This window comes from Pagrus pagrus (assembly GCF_965226575.1).
Source record: "Pagrus pagrus genome assembly, chromosome: 2".
In the NCBI taxonomy this organism is placed as follows: Eukaryota; Metazoa; Chordata; class Actinopteri; order Spariformes; family Sparidae; genus Pagrus; species Pagrus pagrus.
In genome coordinates, this window is record NC_140186.1 from 12,528,202 (window position 1) to 12,549,163 (window position 20,962).

Below are 20,962 nucleotides of genomic sequence, written 5' to 3' on the forward strand. Positions count from 1 at the left end.
AAGATGTCCATAAATGTGTCTTGCAGGAAACGTATCTTGATTATTAACACGCCTGTTTACATATTTCTTTGCATTTTTTTGTTGAGGATTTAAGATTAAAGTGTAACTGAGAAGATCAGTGATTGAATCTGGCATCAGCCTCAGCATCAGTACCAGCAGAGAGGAGCAGCTGCAGAGCTCTCACTCTGATTCTATTTGCAGGTACCAAGAACATCCGTGACTTACACTTAACCACGAATACATATATAACTATATATTTAAACAAAAATATATAACAGGTGTTTAATATATAGATAAAGAAATGTTATTGTGTAATTTCATTAAAAAGCTTCTGTGGTAAAATGATGTTTAGCGTGACTATCCAGTTGCAAATTTTGGGACGAGAGCGCATGCGTGGAAGTCGACGCCCACTTTTTTCACAGACGATCTTTGTAGCGGCAAGATGCTCAGTATGGTCACTTCCACAAATACTTGCTGCAATAAAATCCCTCTTGGCGTGATTATGAGTCGCATTTTAAACTCCACACGTACTTTAAGATTTCCTAAAGCGCCGCAAAGCCTTTTATTCTACTTTTCAATAAAACCAACACAGGTAATACGAGATGTCAGTAACATAAACTCCCCCGTCCTGGCATCTCATGGTACAGCCTGTCGACGTCCTGCGCGGGAGCGGAAAACGTGCATCCGACTTCAGGGGAAAGGAGCTGTGTGTTTTCCTGGTAGACAAAAAAACATATATTAACTGCAACACTTAACTCAACCACTGATAATACCCGGCTTTCTTACAGACGTCTGCACAAACTAGAGGTCAGTGAAGGGAATTGTTGTAGCTTCGTTAGCATTAAACAGCTACAAGCTAGCTAGCACGTCTGTTTGTTGATGGGTCGTCCTGCTCTGCTTACATCTCGTTCATGCGTGCTAACTTCGCTTTCCGCGCCTGCCAGGTGTCAGCGAGATTAGCTTGAGCACATTCAGGGTCTGTGCGTGATGCGGGACTATTTTTGTCAGACTGAACATGACATGTCATGTTTGAATGAACTGTGGACTCGAGAGGATGTTAGGGGGAGGGGCACTGGATGAAATGTGTACACGTTTAACATGCCTGAGTAGATGCACCTGAGCTTTTTTTTATGCCTATTGTTTATATGCAAATGATTACAAATATATTAAGGTGTTCATTCCCTTGTCTTCATCTTCCAGCTCGGTTTTTACGGTCAGCATGGCTCGAGATTGGAAACCTGGTGATCTGATCTTTGCCAAGATGAAGGGGTACCCACACTGGCCTGCAAGAGTAAGTCTGGGGCCTCATTAGTGTAAAAGTCAGACAAATCGTTAAATACACATTTACAGTTAAGTTAATGTGCTTCACCGTAAAATGCAACTCTCATCCACCAAGAGACGAAATCCACAGACACAGTTATTAATCACACACCTGAGAAAATATCTAAGTGTTCAGGGTTTTTGTTTTTGTGTTTCATGGCTGCAAGTAAATACCTGTTTTTCTTCTAATTTCTCTACCAGATCGATGAAGTCCCAGACGGCGCTGTGAAGCCATCCAATATCAAGTTACCCATTTTCTTCTTTGGCACCCATGAAACGTTTGTAATCTTTGTTATTTCCTTTAGTTTGCTGGGCTTATATTGTGCATACTGAGGTGAAGTAGCATTTAATGAGAAGATGAGAAAAAAGACAATGGAGTGGAAGCACTGCTGGGTCTTTCTGTTGATCACCACGGGTGCTCTTTGGGACCTTCAGGTGCACTTCAGGTGCTTATTCCATCTTGTGAAGGGCTCTTTGCATGGGTGAGATATAGTCTTGATAAGAAATGTAAAATGCAAGTCTCCTTCAAAAACAATCCAAGGCACACTGTAGGATTTGTGCAAAAATACGTATATATACTTCGACGTGTTTCTCCATGCATTGACTTCAATACAACAGGCACCACAGTCTGGGCCCAAAGCAAGATTCAGTGACGTAATAACCCTTCCTTCTTTTTTAGGTTCCTTGACAAAGACCAGGAAATGGAAATGATGCAGGAAATAAAGGAAAACTTAAATCCAATGTTATATTAATATTGGGTAAAACGTACTATTAAAACAAAGGGGGACTTGCAGTGAGTTATTTGAAATAGTATACTGTACAGCTGCATTTACACTGCCATTTTATTCCACTTTGTTTATTGAACTGTCCTCATGCTCTATTGAAATTGTTTCTTTAAATACATAAATGTTTGATGAGCGGCTGAATAGAGTTACCCGTTTGTTTTGTCTGCGTGCTGCTGCTGCTCCATCTCACAGTAAACACGTTACATAATACTACATGTTTAATTAAGCAGACAAACATTGTTGATTATCTTCCTCCCCACAGCGCATTCCTTGGCCCCAAAGATATCTTTCCGTACCAGCCCAACAAGGAGAAGTACGCCAAGCCCAACAAGAGGAAAGGCTTCAACGAAGGATTATGGGAGATTGAGAACAACCCAAAAGTTGAGCTCACTGCGCCCAAGGTACATCTTCTTCCTCTCTGTCTCCTCAAATGACATTTTTCAGTATTTATCCACCAGGCATTTGCTGGCCTGAAGCTTTTGAAGCAGAGCTTTCCCTAAAACATCCTTGCACTCACACTTTTATGTCATTCTTGAAATTCAAGACTTAAAACAACATTTTTGTATGTGCATAGCTGGCACAGAGCTTCCTAGTCATTGTGTTTTTGTCCGTTTCATTTAATCAGTTTCTTCCCTTTTTTTTTTTTTTTAAGCCGGTGGCCCCAGAATCTTTCGCTGAAAAGGATTCAGACAGCAACCCAGAAGGAGAAGAGGAAGCAGATGACAAGGGGATAAAATCCAAAGTAAGTTTTTGCTCCAGTAAACATAGACACAGTCGCTTCACTGCATTGACATGCTACTGATGCGTTCCTGTGTTGTCAGCTTCTTCCTTCTTTTGCTGTTTTTCTCTAATCCTTCTCTAATGTGTGTCTGCTTCATACTGAATTACACCAGTGCAGGCTTAAACAGTGATGGTGTCATTTTGTTTAATAGATTATTGGATTAAGACTCTTGCATGCTGAGAGCAGTGTGTGAAACAGAAGGATACTCGCTAACTTTTCTCCCTTTCAAGACTCGTTCACTCCACCACACTGCATCCTATGCTGTGTTTTGGGTGCATTCAGGTTCCAGGAAGTGAGGCTGAGCAGGAGAATGAGAATGAGGAGGAGGAGGAGGAGGAGGAGGAGGAGGAGGAAGGGTCTCTGATCTCTGAGCAGGGTCCTCAGAACCAGGATGTACGTACATTGCATGTTGGGTTTCGTTAAGCGGTGCAGGTTGCTTCATCCCCTCCCTGTGGGAAAGCATGTGACACTTTGGTGGTTTTTTTCAACTGGTAGTTTGTTTCTGTTTGATTCAGAGTTCTTGTTGGCGGCCACAAACTTGTGTTGGTCTTTTGATTAGAGCGCCTCGTCTGGGTTTGCTTTGTGAATGCCACTGAGGTGATAGCTATTTTCAAGCAGCATTATTTGAGAAAACTGTCTCTGTGTTGCCACTAAAATTAATTTATAAGATTAGATATTAGCAGATAAGCACAGCTGGCTCTGGATCAAATTGATTTAGGTTGGGGAGATTAACTAATGGATATAATTGGAAAGTGTGTTTTCCACCCTGAAGCTTGTGTTATTACTTTACATTTCCTGCCTTTCCCTGTCCACATTTTCACCAAACTTCTTTTTGCAATAAGTTGATTTTATTTTATGTTTGCATGGCTTTCTGTGTGCTTTGGAGAAAGGTAAGTAGTGACTGAGTTTATGTCTTTATGTATTCTGCTGGAGAGGTACACTCTTTCTATTTAATTATTTTTTTATGGCTGCACAGTAAATCAAAATATTATCAAATATTGCAAAGTGTGTTTTCCAAATCTAAATGTGATTCATATTGCAATCATTATACCTGTAAATATAATCACAATGTGATGATTATTTTAGCATATGGTGCAGACCTGTTTTTCCCCCTGCTTTCTTTACTTTATTTTGATAAATCAAACGCTGTGTCCCAATTCCCCACTAAGTACACAAAGTATAATACTCAAAAAGCTTGTATGAGTTGGAGCGTACTGTTAATTTACATTATTGTTCCATCATGCAATGCATAAAGAAAAATGGAGGAGCTGCTGACAGCAGCATTAATATAAATTGCGACTGCCTCCTCAATAATCTCAGTATTAGTTTTATTTTACTGGCACTCCAAAGTCAGTTTAATCAGTTAGTATTGACAAACTTTGGAAACAGATGTTTTTTACAGGACAGACATGATGAACTATAGTTAAATAAATATGAGTTAATATAGTGTACAGTATACTGTGTTCAATTCGTGTGTGTGTGTGTGTGTGTGTAATCTGGACACAGTTGTTGTTAATGAAACACTGGCACATTTATGGCTGCATAGAGTGTAATATCACAGCTATACAGTAGATGGTGCTAATGATCCAAATGTCAAACCGAGGGTAAAATAAGACGGATCAAATCCTCCAAGAAGGACTGCAAATATGATGATTGTTCACTTGATAGTATGCCTTTCACTTCAGTAGCTGTTTCAGAGAATATAGTTAAAAGTCTGGATTGCAAAGAAATTAATAAAAAGTTGTATTTTAGGGCTTGGCACAGAAAGAATCTGCAGATGTTCCTAAACCCAAGAGAGGGAGAAAGAAAAAGGTTAGTAGTCTTTGTTAATGGAGTGTATAATCTCTTAAAAATGGTTTGTATGAAACATTTTATAAAATGGTGCGTTATTGATTTCTTTCCAGAGTGATGTTGAGCAGGAGACTGAGAAAGAAGATGCTCCTGCTAGTCCTGTTAGTCCCACAGGTAAGCAGTATCCCATGATGGTCATGGATGTATACATAACAATTTTGGAGAGAATGCATTAATCAGATTAACAAACATATTGCATTGTGGCATTGTAGGACATTTGAACTTTTATTTAACCTTTAAGTAGAATTCTTTGCATTCACCTGCCTTTTGCGTGTGTGTGTTTTGTGACCAGGCGCAGAGGGTCCTAAACGAAGAGGCAGGAAGCCGAAAAGTGAGAAGCTTCTTTTGCTCCAGCAGCAGGAACAGCAAGGCTCAGGAAGTGAAATGTAACTACACGAAAATATACACCCGGCATACATACACAATCCAAGATTAAAGCAAGTCCTTTTTTAAAGATTTATAATTTTTTATTTTCAAAGGAATGAGAGACAATGACAACAATCCACCAGAATTTTTAAAAATCGTACATTACAATGACACATTCATTAAAAAAAAATAAAAATAAAATAACACAAGTCTGTGTTTCCAGTGTATTACCTTTGCCTGGGTGGTGGGACCAGAATGATTGATTCTGCAAGGAAAAAATAATGCTAACATTTTTAAAATTCTGGTCGCTAATCGACCGTAGTCGATATGGATATGGTCTGTACTCGTGGATGCTTACAGCTATTTCTAAACTATTACAGTCATCATAATTACAGTCTGATGTCCTGAGTATGGCGTCCTCATTTTCCCTCCCATTTAGGGACACTGCAGAGTCAGAGCGAAAGAGAAAGAGGGCAGCTGAGGACAAGTCCAAGAGTGGAGAGGAGGAGAAGAGAAAGAAGGAGGAGGGCAAAGGAAAGGATGCAGAGGGGAAGGAGCCTGAAACCAAGAAGAAGAAGCAGTCCAAAGATGACGGCTCATCAGGCTCTGACGATGAAGAGGCAGGCGTCCAGTCCTCACAAACATCATCACATTTAGAAACATCAACATTGTTTCTGTTAAAGAGGCCCAATAGTCCGTATGCTGCGATGCTTTCAGGCACATGATTGTGATTTCTTTTCATTTTAGAAAAACAAAGGCAGAAAGAAACAACAAAACTCAGAAGTGGACAAAGATGTGCGTCGACGGAAAGCAGACGAATTGAAAGAGTACGTATACAAACAGTACCCAGCAGAGGGTATCACAGTCGAAATGATGATCTCATACTATATTACTTTTTGTGGTCCGACCAACAATCACAAACTATTTAAAGGTGCATAAAAACTGGCCGCTTGTTGAATTCCTACTCCTAACAAATAGGGGCAGCATATCACCTGTTTAAATGCTAACTGCTGCTAACTGTTTTCTGTTTATACTTTATGACTGTAGCAATTGTTAGCTTGTTAGCTCAATTAGATTTGCAGCTGGCAACTCAATTCATAGCAGTCTGTGACATAACTTCATACCTGTTAATTTATAATTTTATTATTTTATCATTTTATTTCATGTTTTAAACTAAAATTCTGTATCTGAGAAGGAAGATTTGATTTGAGAAATGACTTTAATATATTAAATGAATTAAACATTTATTTTATTTTATTTATCAGCTACACTTGTCGAAGTGCTTAATGACACTGACGTGTAAAAGGGAGAAGAGAAGTTAATAGATTTCTGGCATGGTTGTTATTCTGTCTTGCAGGCCAAACAAAGATGATGGGAAGAAAAATGAAGAGAAGACAGGAGTGAAGAAAAAGGGTGAGAACTTATCAACAACAAATATTGAATGCAATTAGTTTGTACAGGGAGGTGAATTCAGGCAGTTCAGGGCTCATGTTTAGGGTTTGAAACATATCTTATTTTAATCCCATAAAATAGAATATGTGGTTAAAATGACATGAGCTGATTCAGATATTGATCAGATGACTGTCAGACCTGAGTAATAGAACCTTGTTTGTGGTACAAAGGTCATGAGATAATGTGGCCCCTTATTTTCATAGTTTTTCCCTCCACAGGGTTTTTGTTCCTGCAGACTAAATATAAAGTTGTCTCCCTGTTTTGCAGCGCTGTAGCCTGATGTTAAGGCTCTTTTTAAATTCAATTCATTGTGACAAATTTAACTGCATTTAGAACTCAGTTTCTTGGTGGCTTGAAAAATAAATCCAAAGTCATTTCAGCCAAATAAAACCAAACATAAGTGTAGAGTGTAAAGCTGATGGATATCCCAAAACACGTTTTTGACACTGATAAAATGTTTTTGTTTCTCTTCTATATTTCACAGAAATATCAACTGACTTGAAACTCCAGAGACTGCATAGTGAAATCAAGATTTCACTGAAAATTGACAACGCTGTAAGTTCCACTTACACTCCACCGTCAGATCCTAAACCTCACACGTCATCAGTCATCCTTGTCTGACAACCTTGCAAATCAATTTAACACTGATTTGATTTTCTCCTTTGTGCACTTGACTAACAAAGACAGATGTCTCAGACACAGTCCATAAAATGCTGCGAGACTGAAAGCAGTGTTACATGGATCCCTTTCATCATCACACTATAAAGTAATAGTACCCTAATAAATGACACTATGACAGCTCCCATTATTCGTCTGTTTACTAAACCTCACAGATGTGTGCGTGACCTCAAAAGTACAAACAAAACAATTTTGTTTTGACACAAAAGCTGGTCAGTAATTTATTGCAAGTGGGCCATGGAGGGACCTCCAGCAGTATGAGAGTCAGACACTCAACTTGGACAGTGTTAGTGACCCCAGGACGGAGCAGTAACTAGCCAAGTGCTGGTAAAATGTGCAGGTGTCTTGTAGATTTGCTTCACTCACTAACCCAAAAAAACAATGTTAATCTATTGAGTGACTGGTAGAATTTGAACATTCAAAAGCAATTTAGTCGGTGGGAATAAAATGAAATTTTGCACCCTGCACCAGAACAACAATGTATGGACGTTTTAAGATTTTAAAAAATGAATGCCCTTTTCAATTAGAGCTAAAAAAGATGGTAGTTATGACATTCAGTGACAGAAAAACAAACCATGTCCTTCATCAAGTTTCCAGTAATGCCCTGAAGGGGAAGGCACTTCTAGGAACACTGTTCAGCGTCCCTCCAAAGCCTTCAGACAAGCTTCGCTTTGCTGTATCTGGGTATTGTGAGACTGATACTTTCTTTGGGAAAGTTGTTCTGTGTCTCTATATTGCTGCCGAGCAGGCGGACCCTTTTATGTCCACCATTTTAAAATGCTACTCGCTACATCGATTTTCTTGCCCCATAGATACTGATGAATAAAGGACAGATATGGCCAGAAAAGTGACATTTACACCATGAATACTGTATGTTGAATTTTCAGTACACTGTGGTTAAGTTCGATCATTGGCTGCTTTACTTCAGCATCCTACTTATTTTGCTTTTTGACTTCTGTTGAATACCTATACATCCTTTCTTGCTTTTCTGTCACTTTCATTCCATGGCCCCCTGCTTCCACCTCACTAGGATGTGAAGAAGTGCTTGGATGCATTAGATGAGATTGGTGCACTTCAAGTCACAACCCAGCACCTGCAGAAACACAGTGAACTCATTGCCACGCTCAAAAAGGTAGATTAAGTAAGACTATATCAAATTGAAGAACCAGATAACACCATGCTGTGTTTTAAGCGCTTTGCTGAGCAGTGATGCATGTTTGTTTTCTTTTAATCCATGTTCTAGATTCGCAGATTCAAGGCCAGCCAGGACATTATGGACAAGGCGACTATGTTGTATAACAAGTTCAAGAGTATGTTTCTGGTCGGAGAAGGCGACTGTGTGCTCAGCCAGGTGCTCAACAAGTCTATAGCTGAACAGCGGCAGCACGAGGAGGCCAAGAAAGGAGCACTGAAGAGAGTGGAGCAAGCCAAGGAAAACAACTCAGGTACTATTTATTATACAGTGCATTCAGAAGGTATTCAGACCCCTTCACTTTGTTCACATTTTGTTATGTTGCAGCCTTATGCTAAAATCATTTCAATAAAATGTTCCCCCTCATCAATCTAAACTCAATACACCATAATGACAAAGTGGAATTTTCGAGTTTTTTGCAAATTTGTTAAAAAGGAAAAACTGAAATATCACATTGACACAAGTATTCAGTCCTTTTGCTATGACACTTTAAAATTTAGCTCAGGTGCCTCCCATTTCTCTTGATCATCTTTGAGATGTTTCTCCATCTTGACACAAAAGTCTCACAGCTGACAATGCATGTCGAAGGAACTGTGCAGAGCTCAGAGACGGGATTGCGTCGAGGCACAGATCTGGGGAAGGTCCCCAGGAGCACAGTGGACTGAATAATTCTTAAATGGAAGAAGTTTGAAACAACCAGGACTCTTCCTAGAGCTGGCCGCCCAGCCAAACTGAGCAATCGGGGGAGAAGGGCCTTGGTAAGAGTGATGAACAAGAACCCCAAGGTCACTCTGGCTGAGACCCAGAGATCCTGTGTGGAGATGGGAGAAACTTCCAGAAGGACAACCATCACTGCAACACTCCACCAATCTGGGCTTTATGGCAGAGTGGCCAGACAGAAGCCTCTGCTCAGCGAAAGTTTGCAAAAAAGCATCTTAAGGACACTCAGACTGTGAGAAACAAGATTGTCTGGTCTCATGAAACCAAGATTGACCTGTTTGGGGCAAGACAACTCTCAAATTTAACTGATATTATCATTTGTGGTGGGAAAAATAGACATATTTTTACTCGAGGTCTCAGACTTGTTGATCCTACTGTATATCTGTTCCTTTTCCTTTTTTAACTTATCATCATTTATGATATGATGATTGCTGTAAATGTTGTATACAAGTAAAACATGTACAGGAAGAGTAAAAGTAAGGAATCTAACTTTCCCTTTGAGTTATTTTAAAGCTTGTAGTGTGGTTGGTACAGTGACAGTTGGCTTGGTCCGGTGATGAAGTTGCATCATAAGGCCTGTCTGCTAGTAATTGGTAAATCGATTATGAGCAGCTCAGTCATGTATGAAAACCAACTAGATAACGGAGACATTGAAGCTTTGAGTCAGTTTCCTCTGTCCTTTACTGGAGGACGTCACAGGATCTCTGTGGTTAACATTCTCATTGGAAACACTGAGTGTGATCAGAGGTCTGCACCCACATCCTTGCTCTGTCGACTCACTCTATTGATGTAAATACTGTACTTCCACCGAAAGGAGTGTCTTTGTGAAAGGTCTCTTTTCTGCAGCAAGGCATGCCAAATCGATGGAAAATCGTATTTATCCCAGTAAGGTCGGGAGCACGGCATGTGTGTCATCACATGCTCCTGAGTTCTCCTCTCTGCGGTGTTTTAGGTTGTGTAGTGATGTTCAGTCTGACTGACTCTGTGTCTTTTTCTTGCACCGCCTTAAGACAAGATGACAAACGGTGATACCAGCCCTGAAGACAAGAAGCAGGAGACGGAGAGAGAGAAGCTTCTTGAGGACACCTCAGTGGGAGAGAATCACAGGTAGTTGATACAAACAACACGTACACAGAAAACAGTGTATTATTATTATCTTAGTAAAAACTGAACAACAAAACTGTTAAAATCGATTACACACATCTAATTGACCTTTGCTTTCTGACGTTGAAAATTAGCCCTTAAAACGGTATCAGCTTCTTTTCTGTAGTTGTCTGGGGTTCCCTTTCAGTACTGCATGACAAATGTGTTTCAAATGCATCATATAAGCAGAGAGCTCCAGACTGTGACCATTTTATAGCACTTTTCAACCATTTTTGGAGACAGTGAGACAAAATTTTAAAGCAAGGAGCAACTGTGGGACTTGAAATTGTCATTGTAGATCATGTGAAACAAAGAGTAGTGTGTCCGTTGGCAACGTTTTGACAATGCCAAGATCACAAAATAAAACAAAACATTCCACGATCAATCATCTGATCCACTTCTTCAATATATACGTGGTTACTGGTGCCGGGATGCAGGTGAGAGGTGGTCAGACCCAAGCCCAATGGTTCCTACTGAAGATGTAAATCTTTAAAAACAACTATAAGTATCGTTGATTTAAGAAAAAATACACATTTGGTGCTCAGGACTGTATATGTGGGATTAACTCAAGATAAACTACAACAACCATGATCATTGTGTGGAAGGAGCATGTCAAGAGTGTTGTTGGTGTGTTTTTAATAAGTCTGAGGTACAATAATTCCATTAACATATTTGTTTATGTACTTTAGTGCCCCAAAAGCTCAGGAAGAGTCCACTTGAGGAGTGTCCTACATGCCTGAAGAAAGAGAGGATATTTGCTGCTGTACTCATACAACCTTTGTCCAAACTTGACTGAGCAACTGGGATCTCCTGTCCAGTTCCTTTTGATGACTGATATTGATCACTGGTTTCCAGTTTGCTGACTGTTCTTATCAGTGTTGGCTGCTCAAAGGTTTCATCAAACCCCTCCCCTCCAGAGGTGAACTGACTGACTGCATATTTTATTTTTTTACTTTGTATTATCTTTACCTTTCAGACGCTTTTAGTCACATGCTCATGTCCCATCTGTTTTAATTTAACTAATGACAGTTAAAGAATAAGAACTCATAGATCTGCTGCACTGTGAACTTAGGTCCCATCTTTCAATAGGAGTAGATGGTTTGATTGTGCTCCGTCAATTCAAATGCATTTAAATTGATTTTTTACTTTTACAGACTTAACAGTTGGATTTTAACTTCACTGAATGATTATGGGAAGCACTAAGGTTTAGTCATAGTCATGTGTTTCATTACCACAAAAATAACAGAAATTCATTTGCCAAAGTTTTTTTGCCATGTTTCCTCAACCATGTTCAAGTGTTTTTAAAAGTTGTCAGTTTTTAACATAGATGTAAATAAGAGTATTTTTTGTGCCTGTCTGTTGACCTGTTTCAGCATCGGATAATAAAGTAGTACATACAGTGTAGTACTCCTTGTTGTCTTCAATAATATTCACACAGAAGTCACAGGGTATCTCAAACACTGCTATCGTGGGAGATCTGGGCTGCGTTCTAAATCGCATATTTTTCTTTTTACTTTAAGAGCTTGCTGCAGCTGCACTTTAAGTATAATTGGGACAAACTACCCGTCATAGCATTGCACCTTGATCTTTTAACCCTCTTTTATCCGCTGCAGTCACTAGCACGAGCTTTGAAGTAAAAAGAAAAGGTATGCAATTTTGAAAGCAGCTCTCGGCAGTTCAGTCAATGTGACATATCCTCCATGCAGAGGACTTTGGGTCAGAAAAGCATGCTGGCTTGCATACTGCAAATTGGGACCAGGTGCAGTAGGGCATCCTGGTATTTTAAACTTACTTCATTTGACATACTATGTGGTGGGACTTACTAAATCTCATTTTTCGGACAGGGAAAATTCATGTGAATGCCCTTTCAATTTGGAAGGTCGGAGAAAATTTTGTTGCACGGGATGACGTCATATGACGCTGAAACATGGCAGACAAAAGCAACATTATGTTGGTCATGTTTTGTATAGTCATTGTATCGTTTTCCTTTGCTCTTCCTTGTCACTCAAAAACTGGAAACAGAATTATGGCATCCATGTTTCTCCCACATTCTGACATGAACACGTATGAAGTCGTAAGAACGACGTCGGACCATCAGAGGAGCACGTGAATGCAGCATTTGTCCATTTCACCACAGGGGTTGTTGCTGTGTCGTGTCATCTGACTGGTTGCTGATGTTGCCTGGATGCTGTCAAATCTAATCAAACCACAGATTATCACAGCAGATTAACTGAGAAATTGACTGTTAAAATCTTAATGAATTCAACTAAGGATGTGTTTTCCAACCATTACATTCAAAATATGTGCATTTAAATATTTGTTGATGATTACTTGAGTGCTACTTTACTAAGAACTAAACCAAAGAGACTGCTGTTTACTGGGCTGTTTCATTGATGAAGAAGCCTTCATAAGAAGAAATTCCCAGGCCACTAAAATACATTTTCCAGTTAATGTTAGTTTATTTCAAACAAGAAAGTCAACATATTATTGTCCAAAAATACAAAATGTTTTTCTTCTTAAAGAAAATATAAATTAACAGATGTCAAAGCATTTCTTTCTGAAATATAGAACTATGAACTGTATTATACAGCACTAAATCAGTGACCCGAGCAGTTCAGTTAGTTAAATGCACCAGGGTCCACATAGGGGTAGGCCAGGAAATCTCCCAGCTTGTTGCCATCGGCGTCATAGTGGAGCATCCGGAAGCACTTGTCACAGAAGAGACAGGGGTCACTCGGAGCAAACTGGTCATTGGTGGTAAACCATCTGGAAAGAGCAGTAGTGGAATATTACTTTGTACATTTACTTCTACTTGAGTATCTCCATTTTATGTAACTACATTTCTACTCGACAACACAATAATTCAAATAACACAAGTATTGTACTTGTTACTCGACTACATTACAGATTCAGTAACAGTTTTTAATACCCTGTCCAGAGAAACCACCTCCACATTTGAAGATTTTAAATTAGATTTTTTTAAGATAAACAAACTAGTGACAATCCAAAAAACATAACATATATAATAGTAAAACACTGACAAGGACCATTAATTGACACTTTATGTACCCCACCGGTAAAGAGTTTAACTTGTATTCACAGTTTGAAAAATCCCAAGATGTTATGCAATGACGATTTTCACGCACCTTCCGATGAAGACATGGCAAACGGTGCATTTCTTTGTGATGACCCTGTGCTTGTGTGTGAGGAGTGGATACAGCTTCTTGTCCAGGCAGTCGTTCTTATGGGCCAGTCTATAATGAGTACAAGGAGTGGAAAAAGGACCACAGCCGTTAAGAGGCCTGAGCGCTAACACAGATTGGTCTCACATTCGTGACATTTAGAGCTGCTTTAATGAGTGGTTACCCTGCTCACACACAAAGATAAGACACAGCTACTATTCTGGATTTCCTAGTACGATGAAACGAAATGGGCAGCAAGGTCTTGTGAGAGCAGTCAGATCCTGTCTGACAACGAAGTGCTTTATTTCAAAGGCTCGTAGCAATAAAACAGGGATGCAGAAAGGGCCGGCAAAATCACATCTTGTGATAAATGAAACCACCATTTATAATTGTAAGTAGTTTCACTGCTTGTTAAGGTAGAGAAGGAAATACTCCTGACTGTCTGCACAAAAGTTTAGAGAAATCCTTCTGATAGTTTATGACACATTCAGCCCAGACCAAAGGGCTGGGCCAACTGAGTGGAGCCATGGCGCTATTGTGGCTAAGAACATAGAGGTAGTCCCTGTGATGATGCTTAATTAATTCTGAAGGGATCTTATCTTTAACTGACATGAATTTTACATGTTTTACTGAGACCATATTATACCCATGCAATGAGCCCTTTTCAAGATGGAATAGCAGAAACAGGCGCATGAGCTTCATTTCTACTTCCACACTAATCCGTAAATGTATATCGAAACGCCTTTTGGGCTCAAATGAAAAGATCATGAACAGGGAAGTAATTGGTCCAATGTAAATATAAATAATGATTAAATTCAAGTCAAGAAGTATCCAAAGAGCGGCTGTATGAGATCAACACAAAGCTATTGCAACTACTTGTGTTATTTTATGTTGGGCAAGAGAAAGGGTAGAGGTGTGTAAGCGAGCAGCAGCAACCGCCACAGCCGAGTGTGGCAGGCTGAGAGGCACCTTGTGTCAGATTTCGGTCAATGATTCAGCGCAGCAGCTCTGCTGAATCACTTGATTGTTTATGATTTGCTTTCAATTTGCAGATAGAAATGTGGAGGCATGAGAGGCATGCACTTGAACTCTAAATATTTTCCACTAGTTCCCATTTCAAGATGTTCCTACACTGCAAACATTGTGGTGTCAGCTGAATGTTCTGTCAGTGCAGAAATAGTTCAACTAAGTGTTATGTCCTAAAATTAGCACAAATCAAAATTCAAGCAATCAAGCAAATTCTGCTGTTCGTCTTTTATCTACACCTTTGTTGGGCCTTTACCTTTAGATATTCATTTTATTAAAGCTGTTTTGTGATTGTGCGTCTGTGATTTAGTAGAATATTTCTGTGATCAGTTGACTGCCAACATACTAGCTGTCTGAAGCTAATGTGTCACTAATACAACATCCTACGTTACTGTTGATTTATTTTTGTACACACAGTTTTGTTGTTGCTTGAATAAGTTAATTCATTTTTTTAATTTGGTCAAAATCATGTTTATGTTATCTTTTTCTGATTTGCAAAAACTTCAAAGCCCAACTCTGGTCTTACCCTTTATTGGAAGTGTGTTAAGCTCACTGCTGAGTTCTTCATATACATCATAAATAAGTGCCAGGATCTACCTTCACACTATTATCCAGCTACAGGATAATGTTAGGATTCCTCCCTGTTATACCCAAGGACCGTGACTAAATCCTGAAGGTGTCAACCTGGCCTCTAAATGCCCCAGATACTAATCTGACTGAACATCTGTGGGGCGTGCCGGAACTCGCAACCCACGGGAATCAAAGGGTCTGCTTCAAAAGTTCCTGTGTCCATCCCTCGAAGGGTCAGAGTCGAGTCTGATCCAGGTTGGAGCCTTAGTGGATCAAACTTGTTCCAGCACATCCGACTGTTCCTAAATCGGATTAGCATCTGGGGTATTTGGGGGTCAGGTCGACATCTTGAGCTCTTTTTCGCACTCCTCGGGCCATTCTTAACAGTTTTGGCTGTGTGACAGGAAGCGTAGTCCGCTAGAACGAAGTGTTCTTGGTCTGCAACTGTGTTTGGGTGGGTGGTGTGTGTCCACATGAATGCCCTGACCCAGGGTTTACCAGTAGAACATAACATGATAATGAGATGATTAAAATTTCTGCTATGTGATGTTAACATTCATTTTTATTACCCCTTTTAGTACGAGGGTGAGGGGGTCTTTAAAAAGTTGCTGAATCATAAAACTGACCACTTGTTGGACAATAATGAGAAAAAAAACACAGCACTAACCTGACATCTGTGATGATGACAAGATGTTCGCAGTCTCCCTGGTGGCAGTAGAGGTACGGGAAGCCCACTTTAACTGTCAGATCGGCAAATCGCGTGTCCTCCATCTTGGCCTGGCTGTAGGACGGGAAGTTGCGGGCCTTCACCCATTCAATGGTAGTCCTGTATCATAACACGCAGAAGGCACATCATAGAAATGTCCCTTCAAATACATGTTTGTTCATTTTGAAGTTTTACATCATATTAAACTGAAGTAAAGTTCAGTTTCTGGGAGCTTCCATGTTCATCTGTTTGAAGTGTGATTTTTGGTTTAAACATAAATGTTTAGAGTCACATCTACAAAGACCTCTATCCCAGCACACGTTTCAGAGTGTGAATGGAAACAATATTCGGCTCCAACTATTTCTAACTGTGGTCTCTGGTCTGTCTATGTGAACAGTTATTTTAGTAATTGTCAAGATCTTCATCTTCACCGGAGCCGGAATCACAAGGCATCAGATACAATCCTCTAAAACCAAGATGCCCTTGTTCTTATTAGCAGTTGATTTCATAATCTGCAGTGTTAACAAAAGCACCACAGTGATACTTAAGAATATATTTCCATTGAACTTTTGTTTGAAGAATTCTTGACCTGCCTCTACAGTGTAAATGTTGTATAATTGCACACTGTTTGTTAAAAATAAAACTGTGTAAATCAGTTTGGCGAGGGTTCATTGGTTCAAGACTAAGTGGGAAAAGTTTCAAATGAAAGCCACATGAAAAGCTTTTCCTTTTCAGGAAAAGCGGACATGAAAATGAGATGAGATGAGATGAAAAACTTACATGCTGATATCCTGACACTCTGGGTATCGCATGTCGTTATAGAAAACTCCTTCGAAGAAAAAGAAAGCGGACTTGAAATGATCCTGAAACAGAACACATGAAATGACGACCTTAGAAAACCACACCATAGACACTTTTAATTGAATGTTGCAGTGTGTATTGTTGAAGTGTGGATACACAGTGTGACAAAATAATCACGTTTGGATCCTACAGAGTCCTTCAGAACTCAAAAGAACTCAACGTGTGCTCACTTTGCTGATGAAGTCCGGAGCCATGTCTGGGGTGTTGCTGAACTCTCCGCACACTTGCAAGTCACTGACACAGCAGATGGCATCCCTGAGCTCGGCCAAGCTGTGGGAGCCCGTCATCAGCAGAGTCATGTGGGGTCTGACGTAACAAAACTGAGGGGGAATGGAGGGAAAATGTCAGCAGTGTGGAGAATAACGTTTGGGATAAAAATGCCCGGAAAAGATTGTCAGATTTGAAGGGTTTCTGTCACCCGGCTCACCTTCTCAATGATCGCGGGGTAGTAGACGTTGATGGTTAGAATGACCTCTCCTTCAGGGATCATGTCAGTCACTGCTTCTGGTGTCTTGCCGGAAGTTAAACGCTCCTGGAAGTCACAGAGAGAACGGAGCCTTCAGACTTGGATCAAACAGCCGTATATTAAGAACCATGAAAGGCTACACGTCTGGCACTTCCACTGTCAATCAGCACAATAGGTATTGAAGCATACATGAATGACGGCATTGCAGCAATACTTCAATAGACCTACCAGTTCATCTGCATAGAGGTCGTGTCTGTTCTTGGAGAGTTTTAGAGAAGCTTTGTGATCTTGTCTCTTTTTTCTTTGTCTGTTCAAAACAAATCACAGAGCATTTAATCGGATAACACACTCTTCATTTATCCAAGACAAATGATCAATTGTCATATTGGGGAAAAATCATACACTAGTGTTTTCAGCGTTGGATCTTCAGGTACGACATCTGTATCGGGCGGCTGATCCTCAGGATGGCAACGGAGCGAATCAACACTTGAAAGGAGAAAAACACAGTTGTGTCACTACTTTGCAAACATGGTAACAAACTGGCAAAAGTCAGCTTTTAACAGATAGAGTAGATACATTTCCCTTTGTCACATCATACTGTAGCATAGCGAACAACATCCCTCTGAAATGTAGTGTAGTATTGTATAAGTAGAAAGGGGCAAGAAGCACTTCAATTTTGTACTTGTAGTAAATGTACTTAGTTCGATTCCCCACTGATTATGTCTTTCATCCGGTCATTACTATTACCTCCGCTAAGGAGATCGTGCTTTCACCGTGTCCCTTTGTTTGTTAGTTGGTTGGTTGGTTGGTTGTGCTGGGTCTTGGCCCAAAATAGACCCCATTAACTTTTGGTGCAGATCCAGAAAAAGGGCAGGGATCCAAGAATGTTTCTTTTTCTCATCGTCTTTAACATTGCACGATAGGTCTTTTTTTTTTTAAATATAATTTTTGTTTATTTTGTCAAGGAATACTGATCGGATCTTGATGAAAAAAAAAATCATCATCAAGTGTAGCCTATTTAGGTGGCAGGTATCTATGAGGGGACTGTTGGGCCTTGGTAGAGGTACAGTATGTGCTCTACTACTTTTGCTCTGATGCAGCAAGCAATCTTCCATGTAACTACTAGCCTAACTTAAGTTATCAAACAAATGCAGTGGAGTAAAAGCCCACCCCCCCCAGCTGCGGGTCGAAGTACCCTTGAGCAAGATACCAAATCCAAAAATGCTCCTGATGAGCAGGTCGGCACCTTGCGTGGCAGCCTCTGCCATCACTGTATGAATTTGCGTTTGAGACTGAGTCAATGTGACAAATGTAAATATTGAAGTAGAAGTACCTAAAAAGTGTACTTGAGTAAATGCACTCAGTGACATCCATCACAGCATGCAAAGAAAAGACTGGTTATGTCTTTACTCCAATGGTTTAAAGCTGTTACTGTTATTTATTGATTGTTTTGTAAATTCTCTGTGGGCTATTCTTAAGTGAGGCACCTTATTTATTCTCGACACTGGAGTCAAATTCTTAGTATAAGTAAAGAGCCAATCACAATGTTTGTTGACAATAACTTCCGGGTAGAAACCCCCTGCATCAAGTGGCTTACATACAATTTCATTTTCTCTTGTTTTGTAATGTTTTTTTTCCTGGAGACCTAATTTACATTGTCGGGCCACGGAAATAAAGAAAATGACAGCTTGAGTTTACCCAAAACTAGCAGTGACGTTAGCTTGGAGAGTGTTTTATTGAGGTGTTAACGTGTAATTACGTGACTGTTTGTAAACATTGAAATGCAGAGACAGGAAAAGGAAAGAAGAAACACTTTCATGATGAGACACAGTTCACGTTCGCCGTTTCTAAAACCGTTTAAATAGCTGGCTAACCGTCAGCTAAGCTAGGCTGGACGTTAAGTGTACGATGCTCTCGCTACCTGCAGACGGACTTCAGGTCGGCCAGCACCTCCGCAGTGATCCCCATGTCTTTGGCAAAGTTAGCGTCAAACGTGTCCTCGTCCTCCTGCTCGTAGGAGTAGTTGCTCGGCTTCAGGCTTTTCAGCCACTCGTTCCTAAAAGAGCCGATATGAAATGCTTTGGTGTTCACATCTGCGTATTCATAGTCTGGGATGTTTGCGTTGGTATCTGTCGACAGCTTGGGCGCCGCCATGTTTTCCTCTGCGACTACGCTGTGCGCGGTGGGTCATGGGTAATGTAGTTTTTGCGACGAGAGGCAACAGGTTGGTGTAATATTGGCCCTTTTCTCCTAATTTTACAAAATTAAGCCACACGGCCACACCTAACACCCCCACCCCATCCAAACAGCCCCCGCACCACCAGCATCACTTGCATCAACAGATGATACTGGCCACACGTAACAAAACTTGTGTTGCCTTGCCTTACCTCTTGACTGATCTTCCTTGTGGTTAAAATAGACTTTATAAGTTACATGGTTTAAATAATGATCACATTCATTGCCAAGTGAAGAATGGGGCTCATAGTAATGCAATTTGTCAATCACCTTTACCTTCAGATATGAGGTGTAGTAGCTCATTTTTACAAGAAACTATAAATAGCCTTGCAGTTGTATGCCCCCAATGCCAACCACTCAAGTTGCAGTACACATCAGTCAGAGTCAGTATTCCTTTATTGTCCCACAACGGGGAAATTTGTTTGCCACAGCAGCCAAAGGACAGAATATTTACAAAAAACTATAACAATAGCCAAAAATTAACAATATAAATGAAAAAAGGTAAGAAATAGAATAGACTTGTATAAACATATAAACATGATATTGTACAAAATTAACAGCAGTGAATTTTTATTTACAATATAAGTAATAAATAAGGGTATTAAGACACATAGGGGCCTGTAGTCAAGTGGAATGGTTATGACCTTTTTTGGTATATGGTGACTAATTTCTAACGAGAAACATGCTGTCTTAACTTAAGAGACTATTTATAACAGAGGAGTACAGAGGACTGATAGAGCGCTTCATCACATGGTGCAAAGACAATCACCTGAAGCTCAGTATCAGCAAAACCAATGAGCTTGTGGTGGACTACTGCTTTATGTGTACTAGTGAGTAAGTTCATTGAGAGAGACTAAAAACAGTCAAATTCCTTGTATGTGTTCACGTGGCCAATAAAGCTGATTCAAGCAGAACATGAAGCTGCAAATTATGAAATGTGGACGCCTCACACACGTCTCAACCTGACAGCAGAGAAGATCTCACAGTCATCTCAGTTTCTAGGTGGGCACTCAAGATTAGTGACACCAATTATCTCCTCTTCTGTTCCTGAGTTATGGCTGAATAATGGCAAAAAATGTTACAGTGAAAGCGACCTTTGTCCTTTTGGGTATAACATGTCATCACTTAATCTTTTTTTTTCCTGTTAAACATTTGACATTTGTGAAATGTTGTCATAATTAGCGTATGAATTCTCGAGTTATAGCCCAGAAGTTTGTTTTGTGGGGTCTCAGTGACCTCAGTCCATCCAACGTTTGTGCCAAATGTAATGAAATTCCCTCCAGGTGTTCCTGAGATAACGCATGTTCACGAGAACGGGATGGACATTTGGTCACAGTGATGTTTGACCACCGAAATCTATTCAGTTTGAGTCCAAGTGGACATTTCCTTCCTTCCTTCCTTCCTTCCTTCCTTCCTTCAAGAGTGTTGCAACAATACTTGAATTTCTAACTTTGAGACAGTATCATGACAAATTGATAGCTGATATTCAATAGGATTTTCAAATCCTACTGGGAAAAATTGACTGACAACAATGAGGGCATGAAATGATAATTTTTTATGAAAAGATAAATATGACACCATGATACAACTTCTCATGGCTAATAGCAAAGAACAGCAGGAAGACTGTA

At 40.0% G+C, this 20,962-nt stretch overlaps 2 protein-coding genes across 2 annotated transcripts; one reads left to right on the forward strand and one right to left on the reverse strand.

The window, feature by feature from the left end:
- The first annotated feature begins 626 nt into the window (after positions 1-626).
- On the forward strand, positions 627-11,692 carry psip1a (PC4 and SFRS1 interacting protein 1a). Its single transcript, XM_084382155.1, is given in 18 exon segments — positions 627-719; positions 1,201-1,206; positions 1,208-1,291; positions 1,522-1,598; positions 2,368-2,506; positions 2,758-2,847; positions 3,169-3,279; positions 4,639-4,698; positions 4,791-4,851; positions 5,030-5,123; positions 5,543-5,723; positions 5,851-5,930; positions 6,461-6,516; positions 7,040-7,110; positions 8,264-8,365; positions 8,477-8,678; positions 10,156-10,252; positions 10,978-11,692. Coding segments are annotated over 18 exon segments (1,623 nt in total). The 5' UTR covers positions 627-638; the 3' UTR covers positions 11,009-11,692.
- Positions 11,693-12,723: 1,031 nt separating this feature from the next.
- Positions 12,724-19,262, reverse strand: snapc3 (small nuclear RNA activating complex, polypeptide 3). The gene is made up of 9 exons (XM_084382045.1): positions 19,021-19,262; positions 17,502-17,585; positions 17,328-17,406; positions 17,061-17,165; positions 16,804-16,953; positions 16,553-16,635; positions 15,734-15,892; positions 13,435-13,542; positions 12,724-13,054 (listed from the first exon to the last, which is right to left on the reverse strand). The coding sequence occupies exons 1-9, from the start codon at positions 19,251-19,253 to the stop codon at positions 12,907-12,909; spliced, it is 1,149 nt and encodes a 382-aa protein (XP_084238171.1). The 5' UTR covers positions 19,254-19,262; the 3' UTR covers positions 12,724-12,906.
- Positions 19,263-20,962: the final 1,700 nt, after the last annotated feature.